General features: G+C 52.3%; 1 protein-coding gene across 10 annotated transcripts in view; it reads right to left on the bottom strand.

Moving 5' to 3' along the window:
• PEMT (phosphatidylethanolamine N-methyltransferase) overlaps window positions 1–22,585 on the bottom strand; it is an 85,036-nt gene that overhangs the window by 17,324 nt on the left and 45,127 nt on the right. For all 10 annotated transcript variants that reach the window (XM_045083643.1, XM_045083641.1, XM_013047883.2 and 7 more), the window contains one exon: window positions 522–637. In XM_045083643.1, coding sequence (XP_044939578.1) covers window positions 522–637 — 116 coding nt within the window. The remainder of the gene's footprint in view (window positions 1–521; window positions 638–22,585) is intronic.

The raw sequence follows: 22,585 nt of genomic DNA on the forward strand, positions 1-22,585 counted from the left end.
CGCCACCGGCCTGGGGACGGCGCTTCATCATCTAGAAGGAGCTCGCCTGCTCTGTCCTCTACCTTGGGTGGCAGGAAGGTAATACATCAAGTCCACCGATGAGAAGAACAGCTTGCTGGCACAGCCAGAGCCTGGATGAGGCCCCATCCCCGAGTGTCACCTGTCTCTGTCCCGGCCCTTCCCGGAGGGGACTCCCGCAGCAGCTCTCTCTACACACTGGGGACTGGGGATATGAGCCTGGGGACTACCTGGCCTTGTCCACCCCACTCGTCCACGCCCGGATCCCGGGCACATGCCACTGTCCCCTTCCTGGGGCCACGAGGACTTCTCTGCCCACAGGCGTCTGATGGCCCAGCGAGGGAAGAGTGACTTGCCCTGGCCGGCGGGCTTGGAGAGAATTCCCCGGGTGCAGACCCAGTGCTCCCCGCATCGGTGGACAGCCTCATACCGCCAGCAGTGGCTGTCCATTCGCATGCCGACGATGACACAGACTCTGGCCAGGCGGCCCCGGGGGAGCTTACCAGTGTGAGCGCAGGACATTCAGGAGCAGAATGGCAGCGCCCAGGGAGTAGCAGGCCAGGTAGGGGGATCGGAAGGCCCTGCTCAGCTGGCGGGTTTTCTGTTCCCATCTCGCAACCTAAACAGCGCAGAAGAGAGGAGGCAACATAAGACGTTTGCTGCAGAGAATCCGGGACCCACGTGGACACAGGGGCAGGTCCCCATGTTAAGCAGGCAGAGCTACAGGAAGCAGGTGCCTGTGGAACTTGGGCCAGCCCTGCAGGGGTTTCCTCTAGCCCTGCCAGGTGGACCGCGCTGTCCTTTTGGAAACACACAACACACACGGAGCAGCGGAAGGAGAGCCGAACCCAGAAGAGACACCCAGGTCAGAGCAGGGCTCGGACCAGCCTCTGGGCCTTGGTGCAAAGCCAGCATCCCGCCCGACACTGTTCCCAAAGGCCACGCCAGGCCAAGAGGGTACAGACAGGAGCTGCCAAGGGGAGAGCACAGCCCCGGGGCCAACATCCCACCTGCTGGATGCTCTCACCCCCCAAGGGGAGAGGGAGGCCAAGAGGGGCAACCCACACCATCACCCCTGCTACTCCAACGCCCAGCCAGGCACAGATTTCCAAATTTTTAATTTAAGCCACAGAATCCTTGTTTCAGTTTTTTGCACTCATCATATCTAGACTCGCAACCTTCAACAGCTCACACAGAGCACGGTGAACAGCCAGCTCTGCTTGTCTCCACCAGCCCAGCCTCCTCACGTGCGCAAGCCGACATGCTGGGCTTCCCCTGCACCTGTGGGTGGAGAGTGGGGAGGGGCGCTCTCTGCCCACAGGTGGAGGTCAGGGGCTGGGAGGGGGCGCTTCCCCTGCACCTGCGGGTGGAGGCCGGGGCGGGGCTCACAGAGGCAAATCCACGGTCAGGGATGCTGGGGAGTCCAGGTGGTCGCTCTGTGGTTATGTGAGCAGGTCACCCACCTGGGCCCTGAACTTGAACATATGTGTACGTGTGGCATACACGGAGGGTCTCGAGGGGCCCCCGCTGGCCCGCTATGGTCCCAGAAGGACTGCAGGAGGATGAGGTCCGGGGGGCTCCTGGGCCAGTATCTCCCCTACGGCCTCAGCCACTCTTCTTCTGCCGCCCAATGCCGCTTCCCGCCCCGCACCAGCCCTTCCCGATACTGGGTTCCAGAGAGTGGTTGGCGGTTCCAGGCACGCCTATGATTTGGCCCAGGGCCACCGACTCTGACTCTGTCCCTGGAGGAGGTGGCTCCCGGGACCTGTCCTCAGAGCCTGAGTGGTGGGGGGCAGGGGTGGGGGATGGCTGGAGTTTATGGGAAGTTTACTCCTTGGCCTTCCCTGCAATTGCTGATCCGCTGTTGATGCCCCGCCCCATTCTCCCGGAAGGTAAACAAACCCTTTGTCTGGCTCCAGGCAGGCAGCCCCTGCTGACCCCACGGGAAGCTCAGGCTTCACTTGGGAATCGGGAATCGAAAGAGAGAGCTGAGCATTCCAGAGGCTCGGCAGGCTGCACCCAGGGCCCGCAGGTGGCCTGGTAGGAGGAAGGCAGGGTCGGGCACAGGGTGCACTTCTTGTGGGCAACTCGAGGTTTTCAAAAAACATTTCAGGATAAAATTCAAAGTGTTTTTTCGCTGTGCAGCCATCACCAGGGTCTAATTCCAGACCCCACACCAGAACCTCGTACCTGTTAGCTGTCACTCTGCCTACCCCTCTTCAGCCCCCAGCAACCTCTCGTCTATGCTCTGTGTCTGTGGGTTTTCCTCTTCCAAAAGGGGGATAAACAGAACCTTGGGGCCTTCTGCAGCTGGCTTTCACTCAGCATAACATTCCTGAGGTTAATGCACGTTGTCGCATGCGACTTTATGACCGAACGACATCCCGTCGTGTGTGGAGACCACATTCTGTTTACCCGTGTGGCAGGGGATGGACATTCGGGTCATTTCTGTCCTTTGGCTACTAGGGACTAGGCTGCTGTGAACGCCCACATCTAAGTTTGTGTGGACACAGGTTTCTTCACAGTGGCTGCACCATTCTTCCATGCCAGCTGGGAGTGTAAGTGTTCCGATTTCTCCCCATGCTCGCCAACACTTGGTATTTTCCATTTACAAACAACAACAAAAGCTGTAGCCACTCTAGTGGGTGAGAAGTGGCAAGCCGCCTCATTTGGGATCCCCACACACTAATGGACGACAGGAAACATCTTTTCGTGCACCTACTGTCCATTTGTATGTTTCCTTTGGAGAAGAGTCTGTTGGAGTCCTTAGCCATTCTTTCCATTGAGCTGATAATCTTTGTTAATGAGCTGTAAGTGTTCCTTATATATTCTGGGTAGTAGATCTTTATAAGATATCTGATTTGCAAATATCTTCTCCCATTCTGTCCATAGTCTTCACTCTCTTTCTAATCTCCTTTCATGCACAAAGGCTTTTTATGTAGCTGAATCACATTGTTTGCTTGTAGGTTTCAACCCAACTCAACCCACGCTGAGTGAGGGGCTCAGGAAGTTGGTAAACCAACAGGCCTGCCCTCAGGGAGCTCATGGAGTAGATTTGCCATCTGTGTGCCTGGTCCTAAATCTGGAGGGTGTCTGGGGTGGTCAGACGTTAAGACAGATTGTGTGGCCTGCATAGGGTTCCTCCCAAAGGTCCCCGGGAAGACACCCTCTGAAGCAGCCAACCAAGGGGTACAGACGAAGGGGTGAAGAGAAGTCCTTTCAGAGAGACTGGTGAGGTCACACAGCCAGAAAGAAGAGCAGCAGAATGACCTTTGGGCTCCTGATCCAGTGCTCCCTCCACCCACGGAAGGCCCCTCTTTCCAATGAGCTACTTATTTTTCGAACAAGCTCTCTTTCGCACACCTTGTTCCTTGTGACTGATTTTAAGATACAGCTAGAAAGACTATTGATTTTTCCCCCTCCCTGCTGACGGTATAATGCTTTCAAAAGGACACTGAAATCAGTTACAAACGATGTAAGGCGTCACCGACTTCCACCGGAGGGGCTTGGGACTGTCCCCGCAGGCCCGGTCTGGAAAGCGTAGAGGGGGAACCACTGGGCCCACTAGATGCTGGCCCCGGACCTGCCGGTGTACCCTCCACGCTCTAGGCCAGTTTCTTTCTCTCTCTGACTCTCTCTCTCCCTGGAGCTGTCTGTCCAGCTGTGAAAGGACGTGGGCATGGGAGGAGGTAACCCTGACACTCCTGAGGCTGGCGCTGGCTCTCAGAAACCCGTCCCCCCCCACCGTCCGGAACGCAGAGACAAAACATGTCCCGTTGGGCAAAGGGACAATTGTCATCAACGATATGCTGAGCAGAAGGAGCCAGATGTAAGAGTGCCTTCTGCCTCCTTCCATTGGCGTGGAGTTCTAGCCAGGGCAGAAAACCCACTGGAAGGCAGAACCTGCCGGAGCGCAGAGTGGGCGGGGCCGGGGCAGGGAAGGGAGCCGCGTGGGAGGGTACCGGGGAGGATGCTGTGGGGAAGGAAATGTTCTGTTCCTCCGTGGGAGCGGGCGTCACACGGGCAGACACCTTGGTCAGGACTCAAACTGTGCCCCTGAAATGTGTGCCTTGTAGCGTATGTATACTACACCTCAGTGAAGCTGATTTTTAAGTCCAATCCTTGTTGCACCTGAGCTCTAGGGACGAGAACAGCTCCCAATGTCACGTACCCTGGTTGACTCTTCTGCATGCGACACCCCAGATTCCTGAGTCCATCCTCCAAAGGCGGGGCTTTCACCTGCTTCCAGGGGGCTGACTGATGTGTCCAAGGACACACACCAGACCTCAGCCCAGAGGCCACACTCCTCCACTTCCGTAGCCACAGCACACTCCTGGGGGCCCAGGAAAGGGACCCATGCCCCAGGCCTTTGGGCACAACTCTGCCACCCGTGACATCCCAGCTGGGCCCCCACGTCCCTGGGCCTTCATCTGGGCAACGGGGCAGGAGCAGACGTGATAAATGTACTTTCTGAGTAATCTAATAACAGAAGGTGGCAGAGCCCGAGACGGGCCGTGTGGGAAAGAGGAAACAAGGAATCCTATGAATAACAACTATCTATCTGACTTTCGGTCAGCCGGTATTAGATTGGGCTGTTATTTCAAGGCGATCAATAAATCAGCAGCCAGTGGCCTCGCTGAGTCCAAGGTTAATTTTCCTCCCTGCCTGGCAGCCACACCTTCCCTTCCTCAGGCGCCCAGCTGCACACTTCATCCAATTAAGGGGCCGGAAGCGGGCGGTGCGGCTCCCCCGCAGGGGGCTGGATGCCCAGGGCCAGGCTGTGGGATGACGCAGGTCACTGTCCTGCGGGCTGCACAGGCACAGGCGCGGGAGGCGGAATGACCCAATGCTCCACTGTCACGGCTCCTGGCTTTCCTTGTCTTGTAGATTCCCAGAATCCCCAAGATGCCCATGGGCATTCCCAACCCCTCCCCCCACGGCCCACCTCATGCCCTACTTCCCTCTCCCCAAGTCCAAGGCCCACCAAGTAAACCTGAATTTCACATCAACAACAAATCCATTTCAGTAGAAATTGTCCCAAATGTTGCATTTGTTGTTTACCTAAAACCCACAATGAACCAGGGCTCCCTGTCTGTGTTTGCTATATGTGGCAACCCTGCCTCTCCTGCACCCGACACCTGCCTCAGCTCTGTAACGGGGAGACCTCTTCTTCCCTAATGTGGATTAATTTTCTTTTCTTTCTTTCTTTGTTGGCAAATCTCTCCCACAGGCTCTGTGCGGGAATAGAAGAGACAGGCTGTAGGCTAGTGGAGCGCCTACAGCCTTGTCTGGGGGCATGAGAATGTCTCTTCATTGGGTCCCTAGCGCGTGGAGCAGGCTCTGGTTCTTCCTTCCTTCTGGATCGCACTGGATCATGTTGCTGGGGCTGGGGCTGACCATGTCTGCCCCAGAGGTAAGCACCCACAGCTCCCGATAGGTATACACTTCTTTCTGGCACCTTCCAGAGCTCTGTTCCTGGTATGCCCTGGGACTGCATCCTTCCGCTCAGACAGAGGTCATCACCGGGAGCCCCAGCAGTGCCTCGATCAAACTCACGGCAACTGAAAAGCATTTGAGCCAACAATCCAACATTGAAAGTCTTTACATTAAAACCCTGGCATCCAGTATGAGGGGGAAAGTCTGCACAACGAGGCCACAGAGGGCCTGCCGCCCTGCCCCCAGCGACAGAGGCCACCTCCTGGCAGACGGGGCAGCGGTGGGAGTCGCCATTGCAGCAGGCTGTATGCGTGTGAGCCGCGGGCTCTTGACAGCCCGCAGGGTGTGAGTGAGCAGAGTTAAACAAGGGGCACGCCTGCCTACGCAGCCTCCAGCAGGCACAACACAGTGACTTCAGATTCCAGGCCGCCAGTGTGTGAGCCCCACACACTGTGGGTCCCTGAGCTTGGCAGCCCCACTAGTTGCAAGAGAAGCCTCTTCGGCCTCCACAAGTAAGGGGAAATGCGCCTTCAGCAAGTCCCCAAAGCAGGGAGTCACAGCATCCCACAGCAGCATGGCCCTGCCACTCAGACCCACGGCCTGCTGTGTTTAAGGTCCAGGCACCAGAGGCGCCGAGTGTGTAACTAGGAACGTCGGTAACTCTGGATCGGGAATGCCTGTGTGGAAACCACCAAGGTCATTGCCAGGCTCAGCAGGCCTGAGTTGAATCCTGACCCCCAGTCTTTGCAGACTATGTGCCCTTGAGCCATTTCCTCTGACTGAAATACAAGTAACACCTAGCACAGAGAGCTGTGAGATTATATGAGACCTACGTGATGCGCTCAGCCCAGGGCCGGAGAAGAATAAGGGTGTCCTTGGGAGATCCTGACTCAGGGATGCTGGCAAGCTGGGGGCACCTGTTAGAACCAGGGAGAGTCGGGAGCTCTGACATCCCAGAACCAGGGACAGCCAAGCATCCTGTGGCTGTCTGAGCAGCTCACTGGGGACACAGTGAGCGTAGGTGACAACAACTGAGAAGACTGGAGGGATGTGGCTGTGGCCACGAGTGATGAAGAGTGCTATCCGGAACGCCTTCTCAGATAGGCCGGGGAAAGTCTTCAGCTCTGGAAGGCTATGAGAAAACCCTTCCACTCCATCTACCCACCGATCCACACATCCAACCACCTACACACCCATCCAACCACCCATCCACCCATCATCCATCCACCCATCCACCAATTCACCCAACCACCTACCTATTCATCCAACATTTCCTGGGGGATCTACTATAGACCAGATAACTGCTTTAGACGGTAGAATGTTTTGGGGAGAAAACCATACAAAATCATTCATAACAATAGTGCTTGTTTTCATGTAAAATGTGTAAATTAATAACAATAATTAAGGCCAAGGATGCCTCAGTCACTAAAAGCACCAGCTCCTCCCTCGGGGCATCCACAAGACAAAAGCAAGGGCCATGGTTGGAGACTATCTAGAGTCCATGCAGGGGCCTCCAGAGCCATCTCCCCAACTTGATGAAGACCTTTTCAGGACATATACTCCTCTTTGCCTCTCACATTTCCCACATGTCCTCAGAAAGAAGGTCACCGAGGGTGGATTTTTGAAATACCCTATCTGCAATGAGACAGAGGCTTTGTCACACTCACTAAATGACTGTCGGCCATCTACCCTGGTGGCCAGCAGGACGGTAGGCTGGTGAACAGCTTTAGGTTCTGGGTTCAAGGTCGAGTTAGATGCAGATGGAGAAAGTTTGCTGTGGACCAGCATCCCTGGGAGAGGACACGAAGACCCTGTATCACAGCGGGCACCAGGCCCACTCACGGGGCAGTCCCTCTCGCCCCGGCAAGCCATCAGCGTTCACCGAGGCTCCTCCTCTCACTCTTGGCAGGCTTCACCGGCGAAACCCATCAGACCCTGACTGCAGCCATCAGCATCTCTGAGACCCAGAGTCAGGCCCCCAGCATCTAGTCTAGGCCCGCCTACCGGGGGACCTGGGGCACACTGCAGGGCTCAGGGAACATCCCACAGCTGAAGCAAATGGTGCAGCAAATGCCGTTGTAACTTTTGCTGAGGAGCCAGAGTTTCTAAGAGCTTTTCCAAGGGGTTCACAGCCCCAGTGTGAGAACCACCAGTACAGCCCCTCTTCTCTTTCCACTTAGATTACGTCATCCACTTCCCCGCCCAGACCCATGCAGGGGCTTCTGCTACCTTTCTGCCTTCTTGCTCGTACCTCAAGCTCCCCTTGCCTGCAACTGGGCCCCACCAGCATCCCCCTCCTCAATTCTACCCACTACTCACTGCACCCCATGTCCTAGATCATCCCAGCAACAACCAGAACCTTCTCACTCCTCTGAGCTCCAGTCATGCACTCACTGATGGATTCTGGACCTGGATTCTGCCCTTCACGTGGCATCCCACCTCTACCTGTACTTAGCATTGTACCTAGCGCAGAAAGAGGATCTTGGAGGACACTGGGCCTCCAAGAACACAGGAAAGCACAGAGGCCTCCAACTCAACACAACCATCAGGAGCTTCTCTGACCTTCTCTCCTCTGCTCCTGCCACCCTCAGGAGACTCAGTGGGCAACCCCCCCAGGTGATTCCATTCCAAGGGCTTGGAGGGACTAGGAGGAGGAGGGAGCCACTGACCATGGGTTGGGGAGCTCATAAAGAGGGGAGGGGTCCGAAGGCCCCTGAGGAAGGCAAGGTGTATGTCTCCGTCAGCTAGACAGCCAGCTAGCTCCGTCCCTCCCCCAGGAAGCCCTGGGCCACCAAGGCAGCGGTGCAGGCTGGCTCACACCTGCCCTTCCCGGACACCCAGCCCCGCCCTGTCCTTTGGGTGCACACCGCAAATGGTGCTTGGAAGCCTTCTGTGATCTGCCCAGAGGGCTCTCAGTTTTCGGCACCCTGAGCCCGGGCCAGCCACCCTTTCATGATATACAACCAGGTGCACCGGGCCATGCCCCTTCAGTGCGGCACACAACCTCATTCTGTCATGACCTGCTCACCGTACACTTCCTACTGGCCTATCCAGCGAATAAATCAATTTCAAAGCATCTAAGACATCCCCCTTGCAGTGAATTAACCCGTGGACTTGACTGCCTGGGAGGGGCTCCCCAAGTCATTCTTTGGAAGCTGGGCCAGAAAAACTTTTGTTAACCTGACAGGAGCCACCCACCTCCAGGCAATCTGCAAGATTCCAGCCCAGCAGCATGAGCTCACGTCACATCCGAGGGGGCCACGATGCACAGAGAGTCTCCTGCCTGCGCTTGACATTCCTGCTTCTTTGGCTGCCTGGAGCCCAACAACCTCCCCCTCTCATTTGTGATGGCCATAGCGCAGGAAGAGGGAACGGGCAGCCCGCCCCACTCTTGCTGTTTCCAGATACAGGGCAGAGAAAGAGTCACAAGGAACGAGTCCCAGCAGACATCAGGCGCAGAGGCTCTGGGTTCACATTGTGGCTTCAGCACCACCTATGATATTCTTTAACCCCAAGACCCCCAACGCAGTCCCCATCAGCAGGGCACAGGGGGAAACACCATGCTAGAGCCTCACCCTGCAGAATGGCCCAGAGGGAAAGGAAGGAACATCTCTACCTGCTGCTATGGTGTGAGCTCCAGTATATTCCATTAGGTGGACAAAAGGCAGGTGCAGGAGAACGTGCGCCCTACTTCTGTGTAAAAAATGGGGGTACAAACACTTGCTTATGTTTTCAAAAACAAAAGAAATAACAGAAGGAGAGAGCAAAAACTAACAGAAACTAGTATCTATAGGTGAGGGGTGGAGCAGCAGGAGGGAAGAAATGCTAGATATTTAAGAATGTCTTCTGTTTGATAATTTGACCATGAGACCATTTAATGTTTTACAAAAGCATTTTAAAAATCACTAAAAATCCAAAAATCAAATAAAGGAACTTAACTATATATGAAATTGTTTTCAAGTAATTTTAAACACAGTATTTTCACCAATCCTCCCTCACACATAATATAGCCTAAGGACAAAAAACGAAACAAACAAACAAAAAAGCAAACCTAGAAAGAATTTCTAAACTGCATCCAGTAAGGATATCATTAGTAATAATGCAGTATTGTTATTCTGACTCTGTATAAACTACATTGATGTATTTAGGAGCCACACTTCCCATATAAGAGAAGAGATACAAAAATAAATTCTTTAAAGTTAAGCAAAAACCGGAGTGCCTGGGTAGCTCAGTGGGTTAAGCATCTGACTCTTGATTTCGGCTCAGGTCATGATCTCAAGGTTATGAAATCAAGCCGCCTGCTTAAGATTTTCTCTCTCCCTCGCCCCCTGCCGCACCCATCCTTCCCTTTTAAAAAAAAAAATAATAATAATTAATAAATAAATAAACAAAGTGAAGCAAAAACTTTCAGAATGAAAATATCAGTATGATATGATTATGATTTCTTTCTTTCTAATAAATCCATCTTTCCTAGCCCTATCCACAAAAGAGGCCTCTCCGTTTGCAATGAGCACCTCTAGCATTCAGATTGTGGTCTCTAAGTGCCACTTTCAACTAAAAGTCTCCAAGAGCTCCTTAGTTCAAAGTCCAACTCCAGGTCTAGAATATGAAACATACATGACGTTGAATCTGGGAACAGAAGCTGTCAAAGATACATATGCAAATGTCAGAGCACTGATAAAATCTTCAAGTGTCCCCAGCTGGCTAGAAAGGGGTGAGCAACAAAAACAATGACAGCAAATTGAAATAGGTCAAATATATGCACATACACACAAATACATACATATGCACACACAAATCACCAATCTCTTTGGAGGTTGCTAGGATACTGACACAGTATTCTGAAAATTGGTTGTTTTTTTTTTTTCCTTTAAGATTTTTTCTTTTTTTTTTTTTTTTATTTGACAGAGAGAGATCACAAGTAGGCAGAGAGGCAGGCAGAGAGAGAGAGAGAGAAGGAAGCAGGCTCCCTGCTGAGCAGAGAGCCCGATGTGGGACTCGATCCCAGGACCCTGAGATCATGACCTGAGCCGAAGGCAGCGGCTTAACCCACTGAGCCACCCAGGTGCCCTGAAAATTGGTTTTTAAATGAAGAAAAATTAAGCAGTCATCCCGCCATTACTAACTGAACTATATCTCAGAGTAACCACATCACTAATGAGGAAAAGTTTCTATTTACAGAAGACTCACAGCTAATAAATGCAAGAAGAGGGAAAGAATGAACATTACCATTCTACAACTCCTAAATGAGATAAGGATCTAGGCTACACGCATCAGTGACCAAAATGAGCAGGGAACATGGGGGAACTTGCCAATGGAGGGCCAGGTTGACCTCCAGAATTCATGAGCCAATTTCTGTCACTCAAAGTGGGGCTTCCTGACATGATGCAACAGGAAGTATGAGATTTGATAGCAGGGAACTGCCACTCAGGGCAAATATTCAAATACTGGCAATTTCATGTGTTACAACTGAACATGCACCAGATTCTATGAATATTCTCTATATCTATCAGTTTACAGGAAATATAGCAGATCAGAGGAATATGTGAAAAAGTGTCACAAAGACATAATCACCCAAACCCAGAAAATTCCACTGGACAAATGACTCTGTTTCTTGAATAAATAAATGACATGGAAAGAAGGCATGGGACATTACTCTGAATAAAAGGGACTTAAGAATGCAACCAAATGCAATGTCTCTCTTATTTGGATCCCAAGTCAAACACATCAATTGTAAATAGATACTTTTGACACCATGAGGGGCAAATGAATATGGACTGAGTGTTAAACATGGGCTGTCCTTTCCACTTCCAGCCAACATGGATAGAGTTTAGCCTCTAACTTCAAACAACCAAAGACAGACAAGTATACAATAGTTTTCCAGATACCTGACATAAAGGAAGGAAAGGACATGGATTTAAACTTAACCACATCAATAATCACACTAAATGTTAATGGCCTAAACATCACAATTAAAAGACAGATCGTCGGATTGGGTTTACAAAAAAAAAAAAAAAAAGCAAGATCTAATGTATGCTGGCTACAAAGAAATATACTTTACTTATAAAGATACAGATAGGTTAAAAGTAAAAGGACAGTACAAGAGACAACAGGCTAACAGGAGTCAAAACAAAGCTGGAGTGTTGTATTAGTTTCAGGTGTACAATACGGAGGTTCAGCAATTCTGTACATCACTCAGTGCCCATCACAATGTGTTAATTATGCTGCAATTTTAAGAAATAAGTAAATAATTTTTTTTAAAAAGGAAGCTGGCATGTTATATTAATATCAAACTAAGTAAGTTTCAGAGGACGTAACAATCCTAAACATCCATGCCCCCAGAATCAGAGCTCACATGAACTAAAAAGTGCAAGAAGAAAGAGATAAACCTTCGATTACACTCAGGTATTTCAATACCTCTCTCTTAATGCTGATAGAACAAGTAAAGATAGAGATTTGAATATTATCAACCAAGTCAGCCTATTTTATAAAATACTTCACCCAACTGCAGCAGAGAACAAAAACTAGGCACATAAAACAGACCACATTCTGGAAAATAAAATAAGTCATAAAAAGTTCAAGAGAATTCAAATTACACAAAGTATGTTCTATGACCACAACAGAATTAATTATAAAGTAATGACAGAAAGAGCTCCGAAAAAACCACATAGGAAAAGTAAAAATCAAAAGGGAAATTAGAAAAATTTTTAATTGAATGAAAATGAAAACCCAACATACCAAAACATGTGGGACACCACTAAAGCCACACATGGGGCAAATTTATAGCACTGAACACTTCTATTAGAAAAGAGAGGAGGGCCGCCTGGGTGGCTCAGTCAATTAAGCACCTGACTCTTGATTTCTGCTCAGGTTATGATCTCAGTGTTGTGAGATCGCGCTCCATGTCAGGCTCCCTGCTCAGAGTGGCGTCGGCTTGAGATTCTCTCCCTCTCCCTCTGCTCCTCCCCCTCCCTCTCTTTCTCTTGAAAATAAATAAATAAATCTTTTCAAAAAATATAAAGGTCTGAAAATCACTGGTCTCAACAACTTTAAGAAACTAGATACAGGAGGGGAAAATGGAGCCCATGCCAGTAGAAGTTTGCAGTGGAAATCAATGAACTTGAAAGTAGAAAACACTAGAGACAAGTCAGTGAAACCAAGCACTGGTTCCCTGAACAGAAGAGTAAAATGTCACTCCAGACTCACCAGAAAAGTAAAGACACAGATTCTCAATATCAACAGTGACAGAAATGCTATCACTGCAGAGGATGCAGAAGATGGTAAAAGGGAAACAAGGGAACATGTAAACAGCTTTACACCAGTAAGTCTGACAGCTCTGAAGAAAATGTATATATCCTTCAAAGACACAAATCACTGATGCTCATTCAAAGGAAAAAGTATATAACCTGACTAGCCCCATATCCATCTAAGTATCTTAAATTATAGCTGGAAACTTCCACACAAAGAAAACTCCAGGCCAGGATGGCTTCCCTGGAGACCTCTACCAGACATGTAAGTAAGAAATTATACCAATTATATACAGACTCTTCCCCAAAATTGAAAAGGAGAGAACCCTTCTCCATGCCTTCGATGCGGCCAGCCTTACCTGATACCAACATCAAAGACATCGCAAGAAAACTAGGGACGAGTATCCCTTCTAAAGGGAGATGCAAAAATTCTAGACGAAATGTTAGTAAATCAGCAAATGGGGTCTTGTGATAGATTGAAGGAATGTAAACCATGACCAAGTGGAGTTTAATCCCAGGAATGAAAAGTTGATTTAACAGTTGACACTCAATCAATGGGGGTCGCCTGGGTGGTGCAGTGGGTTAAAGCAGCTGCCTTTGATTAAGGTCATGATCCTGGGGTCCTGGGATCAAGCCCCACATTGGGTTCCTTGCTCAGCAGGGAGCCTGCTTCTCCCTCTCCCTCTAACTCTAACTCTCCCCCCCTTCTTGTGCACTCTCTCTCTCTTTCAAATAAATAAATTTTAAAAAATCATTAAAAGAAAGAAAACCCATCCATGGAATTCACCATATAAACAAAATATGTAAGAAAAACATGATGACCACCTTAACAGATACAAAAAAGCATTTGACAAAATCCAACATACATTCCTGACAAAAACTCAGCACACCAGGGAGGCCAGAACTTCCTCGTCCTGACAAAAAGCATCGATGAAAAGCCACAGCTAGCATCACCCCGAAAGCCTTCCCCTCCGATCAGGCACAAGACAGCGGTCTGCTTTAAAAGCTGGGCTGACGGTTCTAGCCTATTCAATAAGATCAGGAAAGGACACTTCAAAATCAGAAAGGAAAGAGTAAAACATCCTTCCCAGTGGACCCACGATCACCCATGTGGAAACGTGAGGGGATGTACAAATCGCTGTAAGGCCGGCAGACTGAATGTAGGAAGGCGTTGCTGTGAGAATTTAGGGCATAAAGAAATGAAGAGAGATCCTGGGGCCACAGGCTCAAAGGCTCCATCTTATTACAAAGTCGAATCTCTCGACTGGTCTACAGAGTCATGCTACTCACCCCCCAGGTTCAAAATAGCAACCACCCTCTTGTTGCAAACTGACAGCCTGATTCTAAATCCTATAGAAATGCAAGGGCCTAGAATAGCCAAGACAACTCTAAAAAAGGATAAAGTTGGACCACTAACACGATCAGATTTCCAGTTGTATTCTCAGGCAACAGTAACCAAGACAGCCCGGTGCGAAGGGTAAGGACAGACAAATAGATCCCTGGAACAGAACGAGAGTCCAAAAATAAACCCACGCACAGAAGACCAATTGATTTGTGACCAAGTGCAAAGGCAGGTTGGTGGGAAAAGGAAAAGTTTTCCAAGTGGCACTGGAGATCACATTGACAGTGAACTTCAACCCCTAACTCAGACCATATACAAAAATGACCTCAAAAGGGATTATAAATCTAAACATAAAACCCAGAGCTATAATGCATTTACAGGGAAACATACTAGATAATCTTTATGATCTTGAGTTATGCAATCATTTTTTAGATACAACATGAAAAGTATCATTCATAAAAGAAAAAAAGTTGCTGCAGGGAACCCCAAGGGTGAGGCTCCTGGGAGGAGGGCACCCCACCCTTCCCTGGAGCTCTGTGGGACCTTGGTACGGGTCTGGCCCGGTGAGTGGCTGCGGTTCCTGGAAGCCTCTCTCCCCACGTGACCGTGGCCTCTAGGATACAGTCTCCCCTCCGTGCGGCGAGCGCTCACAAAGATGGCAGATGCTTGCTTCCTATCTCCTGCCCCTGTCTTCACAGCAGTCCTATGAGGGGTGTACAGATGGATGCCTATTCCTGGGCTGAGGTGGGGGGCAGTGGTGATGGGGCGGGGTCGGGGGGGGGGATGGCTCGGAGCCACCTTCCCTTCCTGAGGGCCTGTAACACCTGGGGGCCTGTAACACCCGGGGCTTGGCAGCTTAGCCCTGGTACCGGCCACACATGGCAGGATCAGCTCCTCCTCAGAGCTGCTCTCATTCACTGGGTTGACGGTCTCTCTGAGCCTGACGGGGAAGCATAACGCCTGCACCCCCAAACCCATGGACAATCCACCCTTCACAGCGCTAAAACTAAGCCCTTACAGGCCAGGGAGCGGGTCCTCTGACTCCTCAGGGAGACCCGCCCCTAAGGCCCTCCGTAGCTGGGGATGCCCACAGAGAGACCTTGGGGCAGCTCGGGGCTGGACAGTGACAGTCCCTCTGGTTACATTTCTTGGATCTGCCCAAGTTCCAAACCAAGGCCTCAAAGCGCCTGTTTACAATGATGGCCACATCCTGAACGTTGGGCCAATGCTGTCCCTGAAAGAAGGAAAGAGCGACAACAAACCACTTCATTCTGTAATGGGCAGAGGATTGACTCCAAGAGATGCTTCTCCAAGGAATGGCCCCAAAGCACATGGAAGGATGCTCCACATCCCTCATCATTAGAAAATCCAAACACCAAACAAATCCCCGCTCACCCACTAGGACGGCGGCCACCAAGAGTCCGAAAACAACGAGCATCGGCGAGGATGTGGATGGACCCTTACGTACCTTCGGCTGGAGTGTAAACTGGCACAGTTGCCGTGGAAAACACCCCCGTGTCTCCTTTACAAATTAAAAACAGAATTCCCGTATGATCCAGCAACTCCAGTTCTAGGGATACACCCAACAGAATTCTTTTTTTTTTTTTTAAGATTTTATTTATTTATTTGACAGAGAGAGTTCACAAGTAGGCAGAGAGGCAGGCAGAGAGAGAGAGGAGGAAGCAGGCTCCCCACGGAGTGGACAGCCTGATGCAGGGCTGGATCCCAGGACCCTGAGATCATGACCTGAGCCAAAGGCAGAAGCTTTAACCTACTGAGCCACCCAGGCGCCTCTCACCCAAAGGAATTCTAAAGCAGGGTCTCGAAGAGCCATCTGGTTACCCACGTTTGCAATAACCTTGTTCCCGACAGCTAACACAGTGAAGCAACTGAACGTCCGGTGACCGATGCACAGGTGAGCAGAGTGTGGTATGTCCATTCACGGGACCAGGCCTCATCCTCACAGAAGGAAATGCTGACCCACGCCACCACGTGGCTGAACATGCCCGAGGACCTTCTGCTACATGACTAAGCCAAACACATAAGGACAAATACCACACGATCTCACTTATCTCAAATTCCTGGAGTCTCAAATGCAGAGACAGGGAGCAGAAGGCTGGCTGCCAAGGGCCGGGAGCAGGGGAATGGGGAAGTAGTGCTGAATGCGGACAGAGTTTCAGTGTTACAGGATCCAGAGCTCTGGGGATGGATGGTGACGCTGGCGGCACAAACAACATGAATGTATTTAATACAGCGAACTGTACGCTTAGAAGTGTCTGAAATGGTAAACTTTGCGTTATGTGCATCTGAACGCTAGAAAAAATAGAGGAAAGGGCACCTGGGTGACTCAGTTGGTTAAGCGTCTGACTCTTGATTTCGACTCAGGTCATGATCTTAGGGTCATGAGATCGAGCCCCAGATCAGGTTCTACTCTGGGCAAGGAGCCTGCCTGAGATTCTCTCTCCCTCTCCCTTTGCCCCACCCCCCAAAAAGGGTGAAAAAAAGATAGGTAGAAAAAATATTTTTAAGAAAAGGGAAGGACAGAGGGAATCCCTGGGGCCCAGCTCTGCAGGGAGCCCCGTGGCTACCTGCAGAGCTGGGCAGTTCCCATGACCAGGCCCCCATCCTGTTCCTGGTCCTCAGATCCCATGACCAGGCCCCCATCCTGTTCCTGGTCCTGCTTCCCCCTCGCCCTGCTGCTGACACCCCCAAGAGGGCAGACCCCATCCCAGCAGGACCCCAGACCCCATGCCCACAGGGTGACCATAGCCAGACGCAGAAGTCACCTGGCCAGAGAGGGACACAGCCCACCCGACACAACTGTTCTCACCCACCCCCAACCCCACATGGGAGCCACAAGCCACCCCAGGTGCCAGCAGCCGCAGGGCCCTCTCCCTGCACCGGCCCCCAACATGATCATGGTTTGTATAGCTCCTCACCCTCTGCCTCGTGGCCACCTCTCCTGTCCCTGATACTTGTTTTGGGGGAAAGGGAGAAGTGGGAGGGAAGGAAGAAAAGCCTGGACCATGGTTGGCTCCAGGACCCAGAGGCTCTGCCCCGGCAGGAGTGGGACCTCATCCTGGTGTCCAACCTGCAGCTGGAGGGGGTCCAGACATGCGACCGCGCAGATGTCCCCTACCTTCCAGAGGGGACAGCTTGGCTGTAAGGGACCCAGAGGGTAAGCCCATCCTGTCTCATCTGCTCTCCCTGTCCCCAGCGGAGGATGCTGTCCTCGCCTGGACAGGAAGCAGGGAGACACCCAGTCCCCCACGAGACAGCCCCCGGAACTCCTGTCACTCGCTCGATACACCATGTGGCTCCTCGTAAGAAGAGGGTCGCCACGTGGCCTAGAGAGCTCCCCGCCCCAGGCCAGGGAAAGGCGGTACAACGTATCTCAATAATACAGTCCTCGCTTAAGCAGACCAAATATCTATTTTTAAACTGCACTTAATACATACACTTAAAGGGGCAGGGAGAGGTAACTGCCGTGAGAGTCATGCAAATATGCGGGCTTTCTGACCACGCTCGTTTACACAGAGCTTTACAGGATCTTTTTAAAACTTTCAATAAAACAAGGCCCACCTGTAAGAAGCCACTGGAAAAACAGCCCAGGAGTGAGTGACTCTTCAGCTACTAACCAAATATAGCGCAAAGTCTAGCCTGCCTTCTTCGGTCAATATTTACATGGACTTCAGCCTGACTCAGAAAGGAAATTCGAAAGTATTTGGTTCGTGGCCAGAGTGGTTGTCTGGATACACAGGGTTTCAATAAGCAGCTGGGGCCTTTCCCAGACCTCTTGGGGTTGGGGGAGGGGGAGGCCAGGTACGAGACACAATGTCATCGTCACTGTCCCCATAGCTGTAATATTAGCAGCTACGGTCAGCCAGCTTGATTCTTTTTTTCCTGCAACACTACTTGTTTATTTTAGAAGAGAGGTGTTTCTGAGATCCAACCTATAGAGGGAAACATAAAATTCACATCTGATAGAAATGTACCCTTTCAAAGGCAGAGTTCTGAGTTCAGACCAACATACGCAGTCAGGCAGCCACAGCCAAATGAGGACAGAGGACACTTCAGTCACCCTGGAAAGTTCCTGGTGGCCTTCGCAGCCAGGCTCCTCCCTGACCCCCACCCCAGCAACCCTTGACCTGTTTTCTGCCCCCTGTCCTACACGTGGCATCCTGCGGTCCAAGGCACCCACTGCCTTCAGAGAGAGCCTTTTCAACCGGCCCCGGGGATGGAGGAGAGTCCGTGCACATCAGTGGGGGGCTCCTCTCCGGGGCTGCCACAGAGGGAGTCCATGGTACAGGGGTATGGACCACAGTTGGTTTATCTTCCCCCCACCCCCAGCAGAGGCCACTTGGAAGTCACAGGACTCTGCTACTGTAAATTAAGTGGCCACCGACAGGTGTTCCCATGGCTTGGCGGGCACGTGACTGTGGTCATTGCTCCTGTGGTCTGCTGGCCTGCAGGGTAAGTTTAGTGGTCAGAGCCCGTGGAACTGAGACCCCCGGGGCACCCAGCCTGTGGGCACTGCAGCACGAGCCCCCAGGAGGGCGGGCAGGAGAAACGGACCGAGCACGGGATGACAGGAACACAGACACACAGACACACAGACACTGAGGAGAGCGCTTCCCAAACTCCACAGCCCAAGGCTGAGGAGCAGGTATGAGAACAAGCCTGTAAACGTGGGGGGCAATAGCCAGGATGCAGGATGGGGCTTAAGAGAGCGAGGAGCCAAGGCCTGGGGGGCTGAGGGGACGGAGAACCCCCTCGTGGAAACGAGTCTGAGCTGACTTGAGAGCAACCAGCAGGGCCATGGCAGCATCAGGGTGTGGGCAGGCCTGTGTCCCCAGGGGCCTGGTCCCCGGCTCCAGTGAGCAGGGCACAGGTAGACTCTGGCAGGAAGCCACTCACTGGTCTGGAAAAGCCCGAACTTAAAAAGCAGCACCCAGAACATGTTTGTCAAGGGCTCTAGATGTAACTACAGACACGTCCATTTTCCAGGGGAGGACTCCGGTTCCCAGAGGGGCAGTGACCTGCCCAAAAGCACAAAAGTGACAGGGCGAGAAGGGTACTCACGGCCACCGGTTTGGTCTGCAACCACAGAAGGACATCTTCGGAGCCCGTTGCCCAGAGAGGAATGGGCCGCCAGCCCCAGATCTAAGACCACCCAAACAGGTGCTGGCCACGTGGGCCCAGCACCCAGGAAGCCCCCGTCCCACACTGCCTTCAAGGAGGAGTTCAGGGCCAGAGAAGCCGTTAGTGAATATTGGAATGAGAGCGTCTGGGCCAGAAGGGGGCTGCTAATTTTGTTATTCTTTAAAGCCAGCGCTGAGCCTAGCGAAGTGATTTGCCTCACTGGGCTCCCCTGAAGTTAATCCAGAATAGGGGCCCAGTCTCCGTGGACTGGCGTGACACAGCTCAAAGAGCCTGCTCAGGTGACCCCGGAGGAGGGCACTCGCCTCACCCAGGTCCCAGATCACCTCTCTGGGCCTCACCCCTGCACACCTCCGGTGACCTACCTTGGCTAATGCTGGCTGCCTCTCAGGGTGCCCAGAGCTGGAAAGAGCCTATCTTGAGGCAATCGTCAGCCTTCTGGAGAATGGGCTGAACTCCAGTAAGGACACAAACAGGTCAAGGGGACTGGGGCTTTGTGTTCTGGTGGGATTGTCTTTGATGGAAGGAAGGCAGGGGCACCTTCTGGACCTTTCGCCAAGACACACGCCAGTCCTGGCATTCGTGGGCACCCCTTGGGCTTCTGAGGCTGGTCCACAGCTGTCTGTCTGACCCTCAGCAGGCCCATGAGCGGGGACCATGAGTGGGAACCAAGACTGAGTGGAGGCCCGGCCCGTGGGCAGCCATCTGGGGACCGGGACAGGGCCCGAGGCCACCGGCACCACACTCTAGGGGGACGGGGCGGGGGGGCGCTGTCTCCCTTCCTTGGAGACGCAGCCCTGTCTGGAGCATCCTGAAGCCAGACGGGTTTGGACACGCACTTCTGCTCCTCTCCAGCTGCCTTCCCTCCGAGGATGGCCTCGCCACCTCCAATCCAGTCCCTTAAACCCAGACCAGCAGCACCCATAACACTCGGGGGCCTGTTAGAAATGCAGACTCTCAGGGCGCCTGGGTGGCTCAGTCGGTTAAGTGTCTGCCTTCGACTCAGGTCATGAACCCCGGGTCCTGGGACTGAGCCCCGCATCGGGCTCCCCGCTCAGCGAGGAGTCTGCTTCTCCCTCTGCCTCTCACCCTGTTTGTGCTCACTCTCTCTCGCTCACTTTCTCTCAACTCAATAAATAAAATCGTATCCCCAGGCACTGCCAAGAAGGGCTTCGCTGTTCCACAACATTCTGAGGACCCTCACACAGCCACTTGGTTACTGACTCAATCCTAAAACCATTTCATTGCCAGAAAACTCTCCCATAAGCTCTCCCCGGGCAGCTCCTGTTTTCCTACAAGTGTCATTAATTCCACGAGTCATAACCCCTCCTCGACTTCCTTGGAATCCCACGTCACTGGGTGAGCGTTACTTCCCGCGTCTGAACTTGGCACGGTGGCCCTCCACCAGGCCCCTGGCACCGGGAAGCCCTCCCTCAACAAGCGGTTGTCCTCTGAAACAGTCACTGAGGACGGTGCCCGCCACCCCCCAGCCAAGCCCCAGAGCTCGGAGCACAGCTACAGCAGCTCTGAACCTCCAGGGCAGCTCGCCAGGCAGAGGGCAAAGTCAAGCTCATGCCTTCTTTTGACCTCAGAGCCTGACCACACACACGTTTCTCTCTAGGTGAGCCCAGGGCCTATTGGGTCCTTGTAACAACAACAGTGAGGCTTTGCCACCACAGCGCTGGGGAGAACTCAGAAGTCCAGCTCCGCACTTGAAGGACCTTGGCAACTCAGCCTTGCTAGGAGAAAAAGTCTTCACGCGTCTTTTGGGAACTGGCTGGAGGCTGGCGAGGCTGGGGAGTGGACTGGGTAGGGTTCAGGAGAAGCAGAAGACCTACTGTGTGCAGCACCTGGCCCACGGATCGTCTCAGAGAGCCCTTACCACCATTCATGAGAAAACCACTTCACCTGACCCATACAGAACAGAGTGGTTTAGTGACCCCCTCAAAGCCACACAGCAGACAAGTAGGAAAGCTCAGCCTTGAACCCGGAACCTGTGTTTCTCATCACTAAGCTCCCAGGCCTGCTCTCCTTCTGGCTTTCTCCCCCTGATTTGCTGGGACATAATCACGACCTCAGTCTGGTCTGGTCACGTGTAAAGGGCAGGGGGTTAGCCTCTAACACCCCCACCCGCTGCGACACCCGCAGGTCCGTGAACGCCGGCAGCGTGGGGTTGCTTCCTCCCCTCTGGCTAGCGGGCATGGGCACCAGGCCAGGAACTCCCTCCCTGCCCAAAGCTGGGGCACCAACAGGCCAGCTCGCTGCAGCCGCCAAGGAGCTAGGGGATACCTCCTGTGCCATTCCTTCCCAAGCCAGCCCACCTTGGCTCTGGGCCCTCAGGAACCTCTCAGGGTGTTTCCCACTCCAAAGAGCCACTCGGTGTCCTCCGCTCGCACAGTAGGGCTATGTGGCCTGCACGTGCGCCCGTCCAATACCTCCAGAAAGCCTGATCTCTCCTGGGCACGTTGGGTGAGTTGGACAGGACCTCAGCCATTATGGCTCAGTCCATGTTTTGAGAGACCTCACCCACCCATGCAGGTGACCCTCAAAAGGTCAGATCCAACCAGGCAACTTGGAAAGCCCTGCACAGTCCTGGTGTCCCTGTTCACCCCGAGAGGCCATGCACCTGCATGTGTCCCTAGCACATGCATTCCACCTGGATTCTAGGACTTTCTCCTAACATTCTGGCCACCCAGATGTGCTGTCCCTGCCCTTGGCCTGCTAACATCACAGCTGTGCTGTCTGCCAAGCTGAAGACTCTCCTCTTGTGACTTCGTCCCTGGTGGGTCCGGTCCCCAGGAGCCATTTCCACCCGCCTGGGGAGTAGCCCCGTTTGTCCTGCGTCGTGGGTCTTGGTCTCAGCTCGTCCACCAGACTGTCAGCAGCAATACCCAGGGGCTAGGCACATCCAGTGACTCATTCATTCACTCCATTCCAGAGCAAACCCCACTCCTGCTCTCTTCCCAACTTTTGCGCAAAATGTTCTCTCTTGTGATAATGAAGTTGTGCTAAGGTAGGAAATGTCCTTAATCTCACAGACGCTACACCAGAGGCTTGAGGGGGCATGTGTCACAGCATCCAGGCCTCCAGCAAAGACGGCAAAATGTTCTAGAATGTAGGTGACAGTGTTGGAAGGTTCATCCTCTTTGCTGCTGTATGCATTTTAAATGTTGCCAGTTTAAAAAAAAAAAAAAAAAGGCCCTCTCTGTCTGAGAAGCCTCTCCCTCTCCTGCCTGTCTCTTCCTGCTAAAACCTCCCTTCCTTCAGGGGGTCGATGCCTTTGGCTGCTCTGCTCTGTCCGTTCTCGAAGGCCTGTGCCTTACTCACAACTAGCATCTTCTGGGCCCTGAACTCTCTACCCGCCTTACCCCCTCTAGCACCC

Source organism: Mustela putorius, unplaced genomic scaffold (genome assembly GCF_011764305.1).
Source record: "Mustela putorius furo isolate JIRA1106 unplaced genomic scaffold, ASM1176430v1.1 tig00000731_pilon_pilon_pilon, whole genome shotgun sequence".
Lineage (NCBI taxonomy): Eukaryota > Metazoa > Chordata > Mammalia > Carnivora > Mustelidae > Mustela > Mustela putorius.